Source organism: Phaseolus vulgaris, chromosome 11, assembly GCF_000499845.2.
Source record: "Phaseolus vulgaris cultivar G19833 chromosome 11, P. vulgaris v2.0, whole genome shotgun sequence".
Classification (NCBI taxonomy): domain Eukaryota; kingdom Viridiplantae; phylum Streptophyta; class Magnoliopsida; order Fabales; family Fabaceae; genus Phaseolus; species Phaseolus vulgaris.
The window spans coordinates 7,284,383-7,300,506 of NC_023749.2; the positions used below are offsets into that span (position 1 = coordinate 7,284,383).

The 16,124-nt window shown below is 33.1% G+C and overlaps 2 protein-coding genes across 3 annotated transcripts; both read left to right on the forward strand.

The window, feature by feature from the left end:
* The first annotated feature begins 788 nt into the window (after window positions 1–788).
* On the forward strand, window positions 789–1,673 carry LOC137827677 (protein S40-4-like). The gene has a single exon (XM_068633926.1). It carries the CDS (start codon window positions 935–937, stop codon window positions 1,439–1,441), a length of 507 nt encoding a protein of 168 aa, XP_068490027.1. The 5' UTR covers window positions 789–934; the 3' UTR covers window positions 1,442–1,673.
* A 7,836-nt stretch (window positions 1,674–9,509) lies between these two features.
* LOC137832680 (vacuolar fusion protein MON1 homolog) lies at window positions 9,510–16,075 on the forward strand. Of its 2 annotated transcripts, XM_068641101.1 has the most exons (15): window positions 9,510–10,042; window positions 10,134–10,213; window positions 11,090–11,161; window positions 11,343–11,382; window positions 12,131–12,232; window positions 12,395–12,516; window positions 12,607–12,739; window positions 12,809–12,900; window positions 13,389–13,470; window positions 13,787–13,851; window positions 13,941–14,231; window positions 14,350–14,441; window positions 14,846–14,910; window positions 15,499–15,618; window positions 15,843–16,075. In XM_068641101.1, the coding sequence occupies exons 1-14, from the start codon at window positions 9,794–9,796 to the stop codon at window positions 15,592–15,594; spliced, it is 1,581 nt and encodes a 526-aa protein (XP_068497202.1). In that variant the 5' UTR covers window positions 9,510–9,793; the 3' UTR covers window positions 15,595–15,618; window positions 15,843–16,075. The 2 variants fall into 2 exon arrangements, with proteins under 2 accessions (XP_068497202.1, XP_068497119.1); XM_068641018.1 differs by lacking the exon at window positions 15,843–16,075 and having other exon boundaries at window positions 9,516–10,042; window positions 15,499–15,666.
* Window positions 16,076–16,124: the final 49 nt, after the last annotated feature.

A 16,124-nucleotide genomic window follows, 5' to 3' on the forward strand; every position in this document is an offset into this window, starting at 1 on the left:
TAAAATGACAAATAATTTTGCATTAAGTGCTATGAAAGTCTTTTGTAAATTAACTTGTATTTGGCAAGCGAGTGTATGTAAGTTGATTGAGTGGTGTGCTTAAGTTATTGTAAATATCCATACAACTATATGCAATGGCAATTGTCTTGATAAAAACAACGATAACAAATAAATTATACGTTATTTTATATTAAGATATAAAATATATTAGCATGTGCTGAATAAAAAAATTTATATACAAAAAGAAGCACTACAAATGAGAGAAACATTTACTAGTCTTATACATATTGAGAAAGATAAATAATAGATTTTATGAAATTTAAAATATTATAATTATGCCTCCTAATTAAAGCACTATGACTTGAAGCATAAAATAGAATGGAAGGGATATCATAATAAAGCATAAAAAAGGTAAAAAACGAGTATAAGGATTGAAGCATAAAAATGATGGCAAAGTATAATTGTGTGAATCAAACTAGATGATTTTGTTGGGTGCGTGGTGCTTGGTAGTTTCTCCCAAGTGTCTGAGAAAGAAAAAAGACGAAGAAGATGGAACCTTATCCGGAATGTAACGAGCCATTTTCTCTTTATTATTATTGTTATTATTAATTTCACACAAGACAACAAGAATAACAGGATTTATATACCGGTTTCTAATTTCTCTCTTTTTCCTTATTCTTATCCAAAAATAATAATGAAAAAAATGAGATTTAATTAGTTCGCAACACCTATTTTTATTCAAAGAAAAGGGAAGTAGATAGCAACAAACCCTTTATAAAAGCACATCAAAGGAACCAAATAAACAACAACATTGGAGAAAGGGAAAAGAAAACCAAGCGAAAACAAAAACAACAGAACCTTCTTCCACAGTTCCATTCACGTAACAAAAACAAAACCAACGTTATAAAATCATCACCACCTCTGCATGTGAACAATGGCAAGCAGAAAGAACTACTTCACTTCACGAAGGCACCGTTTTCTCCCCGTCGCTTCAAACAGAGACTCTCTAGCGCTAACCATGGATTCCGAATCCGCTTTCGAATTCGACGAGTCCGAGATTTACAACTCGGGTCAAGCTAACTCGTTCGAGTTCAGCAGATCGCTTCACGGCCGCGGCTCCGCCAAGAAAAAACCCTCCTCCTCGGCCGCTCCCGCCTCGGCGTCGGTGCCGGTCAACATCCCCGACTGGTCCAAAATCCTCGGCCACGAGTACACTCAGAGAAACCACAACCACAACCACAACGACGACAACGACGACGAAGATCACTACGAGGGTTATGATGAATTTGAAAGGAGCGTGAGAGTGCCACCGCACGAGTTTCTGGCGAGAACACGGGTTGCTTCCTTCTCCGTGCATGAAGGTGTAGGGAGAACCCTCAAGGGGAGGGATCTGAGCACGCTCCGAAACGCCATTTGGGCCAAAACTGGTTTCCAAGACTGAAAAAAAAAACACAGAATCTTCGTCGTCTTTTTCTGGTTCTACTTTTGTTACTGTAATTGATTGACATTTTTTTTTTGTTAATTTTGAGGGTTAAGTTCACGTATATGACGAGGTGATTGATTGTAAGAGGTTTCTAATATTATGAATCCGAAACCTGAGGTTTTTACTTTTGTAAAATTACGTTGTGCGTACCCTTAAGAAATATCTCTATGAAAAGTTTTTCTTCATTCAACGTTGATCGTGGTATTACGGCATGGGTGTGTAGATAGATAGCTTGAGTTTTTGTTTCTGGGTGATTGTTACGGGGTGAGTTTGATGGAAGGTGTCGTGTTGATGAAAAATCTAAATGGGTGAGTGGAAGTTGGGGACGGTGGAGCCATGATAGGAGCTGAAAAGGAAAGTAGGGTAGCCTTGTTGGGTGATTGGTGGTGGGGTTAGGGTTTTGATGATATGGCTTGGTTTAGCCGTTTAGGGTTGGGACCAATGGACTAAGGCTACATGATTCTACACCACAAACTTAGTGGCCACTAATCATCAAATATCCATTCCTAGCCTCTTCAACTTTACATTCAAGAAAAAAAAAAAGTGAATGAGAGATGGTGAAGGACACCATTTAAAATTGATGGAACATCAAATTGAAACTTCAAACAAAAGTTCTAAGAATTAGTATGATTCTTTTTTACCCTAAACAACCTATTAATTTTATTTTGGTTCATTATTACTTAAGTTGATACAATATCTTAAAAGAAAAATACGTGTGCTCAATATTTCCCATAATACAATCATTAAAAATATTTGCTTTGTAATTGTTAAAAATAGAGAAAATAAATAAAGCTATTTTCACTCTTCATGTACAAATCTTTAGAACACAAAGTACACTGAGACAAATATCTCAGTTCTGTTAAAAACTGAAGCAATTAGAGCCACTTAGTTTCTCAACCAACCCATTTTGGACATTGTGATCTTTGTACCAACATTCACAATTTCAAGAAGCTTGAAGGGAATAATAATTTACGTTGAAGAATGACCCGAACAATTTTTACCATATATTTTTTTAAAAATTATCTTAAATTATATTTATTAGAATAATTAAAATAACGATGGAAATATTTTTTTAAAAATAAAATATTGATAAATTCATAGGATTCACTTAATAAATATCAGTACAAAGATGAGAGTGACCCTACTTGTGTTATTATCCCCGATTGTGATTAGAAAGGGAAATGCAAAAGGTAACCCCAAAAATAATTCCTAAAAATTGAGGCCCTTTTATAGTATTATATTCACTAAATTGTCCAAACGTGGAACAATATCTCCTTCACAATTCTCTTTACCAATAATATTGAAGAAAAGTAGGTGTGATATGAATGCAACAAAACAAAATGAATTTAATCAATCCAACTCCATCAAGACAAAACAATACAACTTGATTTAATATTCCAGTTAGACAAGATAATGCAAAATATAATTCCATCATTATTGAAACTAGACATCGAAATGTGCTATTGTCATCAAGCTTTTACTATTTGATAGATAATAACCCCCAATTAAATTAGTTTTATTTTTTCTATTATTTATTTCTTTTCACTTTCATTAATAAGTTTTTTTATTTCCAAAATTAAAAACGCTTTCATGTTATAATTTAAAATTCTCAATTTAAAGAGTAAGACTTTTACTATTAAAAATGTTTTTTCATCGTGAATTTTAATCATAATATAATAATCTAGATATTCATAGATTTGGGTTATTATGGTGAATTTTAATAAAATAACTAAAATTTATCTTCTTCTATGTACATTACCGTTAAATAATGTAAAGAGGACATCCATAAATATAATTAAACTCTTACTTCTTTTAAATGAACTTATACTATATACTTTTTTTAACAGTTTAACATTTTAATATTTTTAAAAAAAAATAGTTCCAAATCCCTCATGAGTGAATTGAGATAAAAAGTAACAAAAAAGGACTGTTTTATGAACATTGTTCAACACAGACTCAGACATGTATAGCATTATGCAGTCCATGGTTTGAAGGTGAACCCTGATGTGGGTCCCAAATATAAGTAACTTATTTATATTAAAATCTCATAAGGTAAAATTCAAATTTCAATTTTTAGGTGTAGAATGCAATAGCCATTTCCCTACTAAATGGTGTAATTCTATTTTCTAATTTTTGAAATGGGTAATTTTTTATTTATTTTGGAATTGGTCAAGTCGTGCATGTAGGATACGTAATTTTTTTGCAAAAAATCTTATTTGGTAAATACAATTTTTAAAACGACTTCTTTAAAATGCATTGTTGACTTACTACATGTTAAAAACTACTTCTTTAAAATGCATTGTTATATCATATTCCAATGAACTTGTGCTTACCATGATGATAACTATCATCACATACACCATTTTTTTTTTAGTGATATTTGTTGTTGTAAGTGGTATCTATCATCAACAGAGTGCTAAATGCATTCAACCATTTTGCTGAATAAAAAAAAACACATATGTGAAGACTCACTGCATCTACTATAATGAACTATAATGAATATATTTGTCAAACTTTAGTAACATCATTAACGGTTGTATTTCAATTCTAAATTCTTTTAATGATCTTCTGTATGCATATCTTGTTGAACACGGTTGCTTTGATGATTTCCAAATCAAGCTTGAAGACTTGAAGAATTTGTTGTTGTGTGTATGTAGTTAGGTAGATTTTGAATTGTTAATTTGTACTTAGTTATAATCCAAGTTTGTATGATTCTAAATCTCTTTTGAATGTTTTGGTTTTCAAATTCGTGTTAGTTTTAGTTAGTTGTTTCGTGTTTTAAATCAGTTGAGAAAGCTTAGGTTTAAAGTCTGGTGAGGTGACTACAACAACTTTTTCAACAAGTTGATTTATCGCGACAACCAATTTTATTACACTTACAGTTTTTGAAAGAATTTAAAATTGATTTGTTTTCTTTTGTCTTTTATGTAAAGCAAAAAACAATCAATTATTTCGATTAATGAACTCGTTTTTTATGTTCAGTTTTATAAGAGAAAAAAAATTCAATCAGTTTGTTTGAAAAATCAATCAAGTGTTTTTAACATAATTTTGTTAAGTTTTTCAAATTGTTTTTAAATGCTTTTAACTAATTTCAATTAATGATCAAACCATTTAAACCACTTTTTAAAGTCTATATAAAGACGGGTTTTATTATCATTTCAAAAAGAAGAAGGATGTTTTAATAAAAACGTTTTCAAGAGAAAGATAAAAGAGTTTTTAAATCATTCTTAGAGTCTTGGATCATTGTTTGTGTGAAGTAGAAATCTGGATTTGTTGGAGATCCCACATCGACTAGAGATTAGAGCCTTTTATTTTATATAGGTGGGTGCAAACCTCACCCCATGAGCCGGTTTTATGGGGTTGAGTTAGGCTTAAAGTCCACTTCGTAATATGGTATCAGAGCCATTTCGAGTCTATCCTAGCGAGTGTTTGTGTTGGGCCTATTGTGCCACCCGCTATCGGGCCTCTATCGGACCATCCATAATATATAGTCCCACGCACGAGCTTCTATCTATCACTCTCGGCGTGAGGGGGGTGTGTTGGAGATCCCACATTGACTAGAGATTAGAGCCTTTCATTGTTCTACAACTTTGTAAAGCCAAAGTGTACTTTATTTCTTTCTTTCAATTATGTATTATGTCGTAAAAGAGTTTTAGATAGTGTTTTTGAAAATTGTGGTGTTGTTTAAGAGTTTTGTTGTTCTCTTGAGGGATTCAAGATCAATATTCTTGGGTGGTGTAATCTAGTTTCAATTACTCAGTAAATTTGATGACTGGACGTAGTATTTTGTTAAGAGTAAACTATTATAAATCTTTTTGTGTGAATTTCTCTTCCCTTACTCTGATAAAATGTTTTATATATTGTTTTGTATTCTGTTGCAGTAAACAATCAGTTATTTCGATAAAACAAGTGATTTATCTGATCTTTTCAATCTTCTTTAGTATTTGCAAAAACAATTCACCCTTTTGTTTCAGCCATACATTCTAACATATCTGAAATTGTACAATTGTTTTATTGTTGTGACATTATAATAATTGTCTTTCAGAGTAAGTAATATCTTAGTTGGTTTTACTAGAGTTTTAATCATGTTAATAATCACAAAATGTTTATTCGGGTTTAATCTGCGAGCATGTGACCAACTAATATCTCAATAATTTCATGATTATGACTCTCACATATTATTTTCAATACTCAACCTTCTGAGTTGCGAACAAATTTACCCCTTAATTTTTAATGTACCAATTATACACACCTCCAAAAACGTGTTTTTATTTTCCATACTTGCCACCCATTTCACAAACTAACAAAACATATGTTTTTTTCCCATATTATCCATTTGCTTTATCAGATATAATTATGACAATCATAAAACCAAGTCAGAAGGACACCCTCCACACCCATTAAAGTAAGTTCGCATACCAAATACCTACACAAATACATTACAACATAATTGCATGAGTTGCCAAACTTTTTACACAAACGAATAAAACTCTATTTACCTCACTTGTTGCAAAATCCCTAACACAATCTTCTCCAACCATATCATTTGTCTTGACCATAAACTTCATTAAATTGAATTCTTTTATATTCAATATTTTATCTATTTCATTAGATATTTTATTCCAAAATTAAGATTCAATCTCCACAATTCAACAATCATTGTCCTACAATTATGTTAAAAAATATGAAAACAAAATTTGTATTCTGAATTGTACAATTATATTATAGATTGCATATTATAAATACAAATTTGTATTTCAGATTGTATAATCTTAAATGAAAAAATCAAAATTATTCTTTTAACCAAAAACAAATTTTACACTACCACTTAATATCACCACCGCACTACCATCCACTAACCACCAGGAAAATCACTAAAGGAGGGAAACACCACAAACTACCAACTCCAACATTCACCAATACCTAAATCCATTTTCAAAAGGGTAATTTTGATATTTTAAGAAGTATGGTGGTGCAGGAGGAAAACATGGGTGCAGGAAGAATTTACCAGCGTGGTGCCAGAAAGGATTGGGCCTGAACTGTTTCTTCCTGCACCTCCCTATTTTTTTCTCTCACCTTCATAAATTTACCCCTTAATTTAAAAAATATAATTACTCTTTAATGTACCAATTATACACACCTCCAAAAACGTGTTTTTATTTTCCATACTTGCCACCCATTTCACAAACTAACAAAACATATGTTTTTTTCCCATATTATCCATTTGCTTTATCAAATATAATTATGACAATCATAAAACCAAGTCAGAAGGACACCCTCCACACCCATTAAAGTAAGTTCGCATACCAAATACCTACACAAATACATTACAACATAATTGCATGAGTTGCCAAACTTTTTACACAAACGAATAAAACTCTATTTACCTCACTTGTTGCAAAATCCCTAACACAATCTTCTCCAACCATATCATTTGTCTTGACCATAAACTTCATTAAATTGAATTCTTTTATATTCAATATTTTATCTATTTCATTAGATATTTTATTCCAAAATTAAGATTCAATCTCCACAATTCAACAATCATTGTCCTACAATTATGTTAAAAAATATGAAAACAAAATTTGTATTCTGAATTGTACAATTGTATTATAGATTGCATATTATAAATACAAATTTGTATTTCAGATTGTATAATCTTAAATGAAAAAATCAAAATTATTCTTTTAACCAAAAACAAATTTTACACTACCACTTAATATCACCACCGCACTACCATCCACTAACCACCAGGAAAATCACTAAAGGAGGGAAACACCACAAACTACCAACTCCAACATTCACCAATACCTAAATCCATTTTCAAAAGGGTAATTTTGATATTTTAAGAAGTATGGTGGTGCAGGAGGAAAACATGGGTGCAGGAAGAATTTACCAGCGTGGTGCCAGAAAGGATTGGGCCTGAACTGTTTCTTCCTGCACCTCCCTATTTTTTTCTCTCACCTTCATAAATTTACCCCTTAATTTAAAAAATATAATTACTCTTTAATGTACCAATTATACACACCTCCAAAAACGTGTTTTTATTTTCCATACTTGCCACCCATTTCACAAACTAACAAAACATATGTTTTTTTTCCCATATTATCCATTTGCTTTATCAAATATAATTATGACAATCATAAAACCAAGTCAGAAGGACACCCTCCACACCCATTAAAGTAAGTTCGCATACCAAATACCTACACAAATACATTACAACATAATTGCATGAGTTGCCAAACTTTTTACACAAACGAATAAAACTCTATTTACCTCACTTGTTGCAAAATCCCTAACACAATCTTCTCCAACCATATCATTTGTCTTGACCATAAACTTCATTAAATTGAATTCTTTTATATTCAATATTTTATCTATTTCATTAGATATTTTATTCCAAAATTAAGATTCAATCTCCACAATTCAACAATCATTGTCCTACAATTATGTTAAAAAATATGAAAACAAAATTTGTATTCTGAATTGTACAATTGTATTATAGATTGCATATTATAAATACAAATTTGTATTTCAGATTGTATAATCTTAAATGAAAAAATCAAAATTATTCTTTTAACCAAAAACAAATTTTACACTACCACTTAATATCACCACCGCACTACCATCCACTAACCACCAGGAAAATCACTAAAGGAGGGAAACACCACAAACTACCAACTCCAACATTCACCAATACCTAAATCCATTTTCAAAAGGGTAATTTTGATATTTTAAGAAGTATGGTGGTGCAGGAGGAAAACATGGGTGCAGGAAGAATTTACCAGCGTGGTGCCAGAAAGGATTGGGCCTGAACTGTTTCTTCCTGCACCTCCCTATTTTTTTCTCTCACCTTCATAAATTTACCCCTTAATTTAAAAAATATAATTACTCTTTAATGTACCAATTATACACACCTCCAAAAACGTGTTTTTATTTTCCATACTTGCCACCCATTTCACAAACTAACAAAACATATGTTTTTTTCCCATATTATCCATTTGCTTTATCAAATATAATTATGACAATCATAAAACCAAGTCAGAAGGACACCCTCCACACCCATTAAAGTAAGTTCGCATACCAAATACCTACACAAATACATTACAACATAATTGCATGAGTTGCCAAACTTTTTACACAAACGAATAAAACTCTATTTACCTCACTTGTTGCAAAATCCCTAACACAATCTTCTCCAACCATATCATTTGTCTTGACCATAAACTTCATTAAATTGAATTCTTTTATATTCAATATTTTATCTATTTCATTAGATATTTTATTCCAAAATTAAGATTCAATCTCCACAATTCAACAATCATTGTCCTACAATTATGTTAAAAAATATGAAAACAAAATTTGTATTCTGAATTGTACAATTGTATTATAGATTGCATATTATAAATACAAATTTGTATTTCAGATTGTATAATCTTAAATGAAAAAATCAAAATTATTCTTTTAACCAAAAACAAATTTTACACTACCACTTAATATCACCACCGCACTACCATCCACTAACCACCAGGAAAATCACTAAAGGAGGGAACACCACAAACTACCAACTCCAACATTCACCAATACCTAAATCCATTTTCAAAAGGGTAATTTTGATATTTTAAGAAGTATGGTGGTGCAGGAGGAAAACATGGGTGCAGGAAGAATTTACCAGCGTGGTGCCAGAAAGGATTGGGCCTGAACTGTTTCTTCCTGCACCTCCCTATTTTTTTCTCTCACCTTCATAAATTTTTCTATTTTAAAAAATATTTCTCTGTAATATTCTTGATTACATAATCCAGAAGTCTTTTATCAAATTTGTAATTAGCTTCCGGATTACATAATCCATAAGCATTTTTTTTAGATGCATGATTAGTTTCTGAATTATATAATCCGTAAGTCTTTTTTAACTTCAAGATTATGTAATCCAAAAGTCTTTTTTCAAATACGTGTCTGGATTACATAATCTGGAAGCTACTCTATGGAATGATGATACAAGAAGGATAAAAATATATTTTCACGTTTTGTATGAAGTGACAGAAGAACATAGGAAGATGCAGGAAGAAACAGTAATGGGCCTGAGGAGAAAGTGTGTTAGCCCAACCCGGCCCGCTCTCTCAGCTGGCGAGTCGTGGCGGGGTCTGAACGCGAACGTCCGCTGACTGCATCCAGCTACCTGTCAGACCCAGCCGAGACCAGCAGCGACTGGCAGCGCAACAACAATTTGCTTCAAAACCCCAACCGTCTTTCTCTCTCTCGCTCCACCAACTCATACACACACACACTATCTCTCTCTCTAAAATCATCACTATGAACGACGACGAAACAGAGTCAGAGGGAGAGATTAGGGCTTCCGTCGAACTCGCTTCGGAAGACGCTCCATCCAGCCCCGGTAGCAGCGGGTACATCGGCGAAGGAGGCAGCACCAGCGCAACCACCGGTTCACAATTCGAAATTGAGCATGAAGAAATAGAAGAGGACACGACGATTGCTATGGACAGAATCTCGATATCGGATTCCCACACGTCGTGGATTGCCGGAAAACGGCACTTCGATGAGGTATGTGCGTTGATTTTGGTGCGAGCACTCACGCTGTGAAGATTGATGCCCATAAGTGCCGTGTTCTGTTGGCTTATTGATTATAGTGCAGGATGATGGTTCCATATCGTGGAGGAAAAGGAAGAAGCATTTCTTCGTTCTCAGTCATTCCGGCAAACCTATATATTCCAGGTTAGTTTTGTTCTACTTTGTCTGCGCCTCAATTTGCTTTGGTAACTTCAAGGTAAGGTAGAACATTCATTTAGTGCACTGGTCAGTTTGATAGTTTAAGTTAAAAAAGCGAGTTTAGTTTATGATTTTGGGTTTCCCTGGAGAGAACATTTTCATAAACAGAGAAAACTTTGTCCATAATCTAAAATTAAGTTAAATGACGTATTTTAGAGAAGTTATTAGAAAACAACTTCAACAAATTAGTTCATGTAAGGGTTAGTTTTAGCTAACGGAGAAACTGACTTCAAGTTTTCCTTCTTATTTTTTCTCCTACAAGTGCCTATGGAAAAGTATTTCCATGTGGACCCTTTCTATCAATTTAAATGTTTGACATTGTGAAAACCAATCGAGTACTTCGATCACTTTATTAATTGTCAATAGATCTAGTATTTGATTTTGACAACTATTTGTCAATTTAGTCTTCCATTGGCGGAGAAATTATGAGGTAGTATCATACCATTACATGTCCATGGTCCAAATAAATTTCTGCGTAACTTGTATTTGTGTCATATTGATATTAGTACAGACCATAATGGTTTGGAACCACTAATAGTTTCTCTCGTTGGTGTGCATAAGTCAATTTGATCTTTAACATTAGGGGCCAAATTAACTGCAGGTTATCAAATTTGGTATTTTGCAAACCAGTTTTGGTAATTTCATAAACCAAACTATTTAATGGTCGCTGATCAAATTGATTAATGTTGTCCAAGCCAGTGAATGAATTTGCTGTATGATAAATGTTAAAAACCAAATTGACTTATATCTGGTGCATAATTGACTTGGTACTTTTACACTTCTTGTACTGTTCTTGTTTTTACACCGATCACTACTTTCTAGGTATGGAGATGAACACAGACTTGCAGGGTTTTCGGCAACTTTGCAAGCAATCATTTCCTTTGTTGAGAACGGGTATGGTGACTGTTTCTGTTTTCAGCTAATTAGATGTATTCCCTTAATGTGTTTTTGTTTGTTGAGAATGGGTATTGTGACTGTTTCTGGTTTCAGTTAATTATATGTATTCCTTTCATGTGTTTGACAGACTGGATATTTGAATATAATTTGCAATGAACCCTTCGGTTTCTGTTTTTAGGGGCGATTCTGTCAAATTGGTGAAGGCTGGAAGGCATCAGGTGCAGTCATACATTTTTATCTCTTCATACTTTTGTGCTTGAATGGTATGTTTCATTTGAGCATTCATCAATTGGAAACCAGCTCCCTGTCCTTGACTTGACCCCTTACAAAGAATATGTTAAGCAAAGTCATATTGTAATTGTTTGGTTCTCCCCCTCAATCCAATGAACTTATCAATTAGTATCAAAGCTGGTTTGTTGGTGTCTCGAAAAGAGCTGTTCATATGGTTCTCAGTATTGGAGGGTTCTGACCGATGGGGATTTGAGTGAAGTACCGCATACTAAAGCTGCTAAGGTGTCAGTTCTTAGGGGCTATGATAGGAACTTGGGTAGTATGGGGTGCCTAACTTCCACATCTAGTAATATGGGATGATTAGTAGACTATTTAAGTGTTTAGTTCTCCACCTTAATTGTTAGCTTTTGAGGATGAGTTCACCAATTGTTGGGGTCCTTAATAACACTAATAATACAAAATTTCAAATAATATTATTGCTTTGCCATGTCAATCCTTTTATTTAGCATTTAGCATTCATCACTTCAAAACCAGCTCCTTGACCCTTCACAAAGAATATGTTAAGGAAAATCAAAATTTAATCCTTGCGTAGCCTTAAAGTGGCTCTTTTGTGAGTGAGCTGCTCATCTTATATAAATTGTGTTTATATAGGAATCTTGTTTTTCTGTTATGTCTCCTTCAGGAATTTTGCAATTATTCCGTGATGTAAATCTCTATTTTGATATCATGGTGTAGGTGATTTTTCTTGTGAAAGGACCAATTTACTTAGTCTGCATCAGCTCCACAGAAGAACCTTACGAGTCATTAAGGGGGCAGTTAGAGCTAATATATGGTCAGGTATAATTGAATTGGACTGTAAAAGTTTCTGGATTCATTTGCTTGCTCATTTTTTAATGTTTCTATGCTTCTCAAATTGCTATTACTTTTTTTGGACATTCAAGTGAACACCTTGTGTTGTGACGAATATATTATACTTCCATGTTTTTCATTTATGTGCAGATGCTTGTTATACTAACAAAATCGATAAATAGATGTTTTGAGAAGAACCCAAAATTTGATATGACACCCTTGCTAGGTGGAACAGAAATTGTCTTCTCTTCTCTAATACACTCTTTCAGCTGGTTTGTTTCTATGTTCTTTGCATGCGTAGTTTTCCAATTTTTTATTTTTGTATTTTTGTAGTAAATGTTTTTATTTGTCTGGTCATTTAGGAACCCAGCTACATTTCTTCATGCCTATACTTGTCTCCCTCTTGCATACGCAACAAGGCAAGCTGCAGGAGCTATTTTGCAAGATGTTGCTGATTCAGGTGTTTTGTTTGCAATACTGATGTGCAGGCACAAGGTTTGACTCTGCGCTTGATTTTGTCTATTTACCAGTGACTTAAAATAATACATTTAAGGTTGAATGCAGGTAATCAGTCTTGTCGGTGCTCAGAAAGCTTCCCTTCATCCAGATGATATGCTGCTTCTGGCCAACTTTGTCATGTCATCTGAATCCTTCAGGCAAGTGGAATTGTCCCGAATCCAGATTTTATTTATCAAATGCATTCAGTCTCAGAGATGGTTTGATTGTATAGTCTACTCTCATTAATTAGAGTTAACTAATTGTTCATTTTGGTGATAGAACTTTTAGACATTCTGATGTTTTCTTTTAGAAATAATTATAGGCGAATTATGTTTTATGAGAACCACTCTAATGGTAATAAATAAGGGTGTTCAAAGAGTAGCAAATGTGGTATTTATTTATAAAGAACTGATTTAATTAAGTAATTAAGTTAGATATCATGTAGTCTCCTGGACTTCTCCGAAATCTACTTAAGTTTACATGTAGAGTTTGTACCGTAGTTTTTGAAACTAAGCAATTTATATTGTTCTATTAGATGAGGTGACAATGTTATGGTATTTCTAGCTTCATTCTAAGTTATCTTATTTATAGCGTTGTCTAAATATCCATTCCTTGTAATTCTATTTCTGGGGATTAAATTTTGCAGGACATCAGAATCCTTTTCTCCAATATGCTTGCCAAGATATAACCCTTCAGCATTTTTGTATGCATATATCCATTACTTTGATGTGAGTGTGATAATGCATCATTGGAACATTTAATGGCCGTTTGGTTTCAGAAAAAATGTTTTTTGTTTTCACTTTTAATTACATAAAATAAAGCCATGTTTTTATTTTATTATCTGTTTTCAAAGATTTGTTAAAAAACATAAAAACAATTGTTTTCTCTATTTCCTATACAAACTTTTGGAAAAAAAAAAGTGAAAACAAGGTGGTATTTTGTAATTAAAAGTGAAAATTAAAAACATTTTCTCTAACCGTAGGTAGACCTCTTATATTTTGGACAATGGAACATTTGTGACCGAGCTTTATATTTATGTTACAGGCTGATACGTACTTGATGTTACTAACCACTAATTCTGATGCATTTTATCATCTTAAGGATTGCAGGTAATGGTTTATACTTTAAAATCAATCATGCTTCTATATAGTAATTATCTCTTTTGCACGGTTCAGAAGTTTACCTGCCATCTCTGTAGGATTCGTGTTGAAAATGTTCTTCTGAAGTCTTGTGTCCTTAGTGAAGTTCAGAGATCCTTGTTAAACGGGGGAATGCATGTTGAAGATCTGCCACCTATATCTCATTCTGGGTCATCTCATTTGGGCCAGCACATGCTTCCATCAGATTCTCCTGACAGATTTAGGGAAGCTAATTCTGGCATTGGGGGTCCTGCTGGGTTGTGGCATTTCATATATCGCAGTATATATCTGGACCAGTATGTCTCTTCAGAGTTCCCATCATCAATTAATACGCCTCAGCTGCAGAAAAGGCATGAACTGTTATAGCCACCTATTCACTTCATATTCCTTTCATTATGGATTTTTTTTTTCATTTTCTTTATGCATATCTATTCTAGTTAGAAGGATTACTTGTCTTCATTGTTGCAGACTGTATAGAGCTTACGAGAAACTTTTTGCATCCATGCATGATAAAGGAACTGGGCCTCACAAAACTCAATTTAGAAGAGATGAAAACTACGGTAATAAATCACACCTCATAGTGTGTTTGGTTTTTGGTCTGAAGTGTTTGATTATGAAGTTATGAGCTGATGCAGCTTTTTTATTTGAAATTTGTGAACCTTTTGTTTTGGTCGTGCATGGCATCATGGATAATTTTTTTTTTTTTTGGGGGGGGCTGGACTGTTCAAATTTATGTTTTGTGGCTTTTGTTCTCAACGATAAGCTTTGTTGATGGTCTGGTCTGGTACTTTTAGAAAGGATTTTATCCTATGGAAATGTTCACTATGAGGTGCTACATTAGATTTGTGTAAATTATTTAATGGATCTGTGTTTGAAAAAGTATGTTTAAGATTGTTAGTATTCTTCTTTATGACTTGCGCTAATTAAAAACAAGATGAAACTTAGAAACTTCTTTTTGTGGCAGTTCTTCTCTGTTGGGTGACACAGGATTTTGAGCTCTATGCTGCCTTTGATCCCCTTGCAGACAAGGTACATTTTTTGCTTGTTTCTCATATCTTGATTAGCTTTTAATCATGGTGACTTTTCCATCACCTATGTTATCTACAGTGCCTAGGTAAAAAATATTTCATGTTTGGAATCTAGCACTACGTCTTTAGTATGTTTTAAGTTATATGGGTCTTGTTAACCAATTCAATTAGGACACTGCTTAAGAAATCAATAAACGAAGTTTTTTTTTATTGAAATTTGCTTTCGGAGATGCATTGAAAATCATAGTGAAAAGGCTTTAATAACGCTTTATAATAATAAAAATCACCTTTTATTCCTTAATTAGTGTTCTTGTGACACTAGATAGCTTTTTGCCATTTACTCTCATGATCTTATCTTTAATCGTTGGGATTTTGGGGAAAAGAGTAAAAAGAACAGGTGAAGGGGGAAGAAATGTTTTTTTGTGAAAACTGGACCTATGACTTGGAAAAAGCATTTTCTGTACTTTATGTTCAACAAAAATAGAAACAAGTGGCCAACAATTATCAAATGTTACAAAGTGCATTTGTTTGTGCCACTCTTGATGGCTTGGTTTTCAAATATTTTTTCTGTATATGATTATATTTGCAGGCCTTGGCAATCAAGACATGCAACCATGTTTGTCAGTGGATAAAAGATGTGGAAAATGAAATATTTTTGCTAGGAGCTAGCCCCTTTTCATGGTGATTTCCTTGCAAATGCTGTAAACATGTACGGTAAATTTTATTCAATAAAATTCCTGCAGTTTATTCTTTTTAATATTCCTTTTGCTTAAATTTTTTTTCATATAGAAAAAAAAAAATCTTCCTTGCACAATCGTTATATTAAGAATTTGTGGAGTGTTGGCCCTAAAGTGTTCATTGTTTTGTGAGTCTGTATTAAGGGTTGTTACCTTACATCTAAAAAAGACGTTTAACTGGTTTTTGCGCTTCTAGTAATATGAAGAAGTATTTGGAGGAGGCAGCCGATAGAACAGATACCGATACCATATAAGGGATTTGCAATTGCAAGCAGTTCTTTTGGACGTTTGTTTCCAGAGCCCAATTTAGATACGTATTTGTATACTTAATTTCGATTTGTTTTAATCTTATATCAAAACAATCTTGCCTGTGAGTGACTTAGTTTGAAACAACAGAAAGAATGGAGGTGGTGCTCAGCTTGAACGTTACGAGTTTTTTTTTTTAATGTTCACGTAAGGACTCAGCTTGAACTTGACC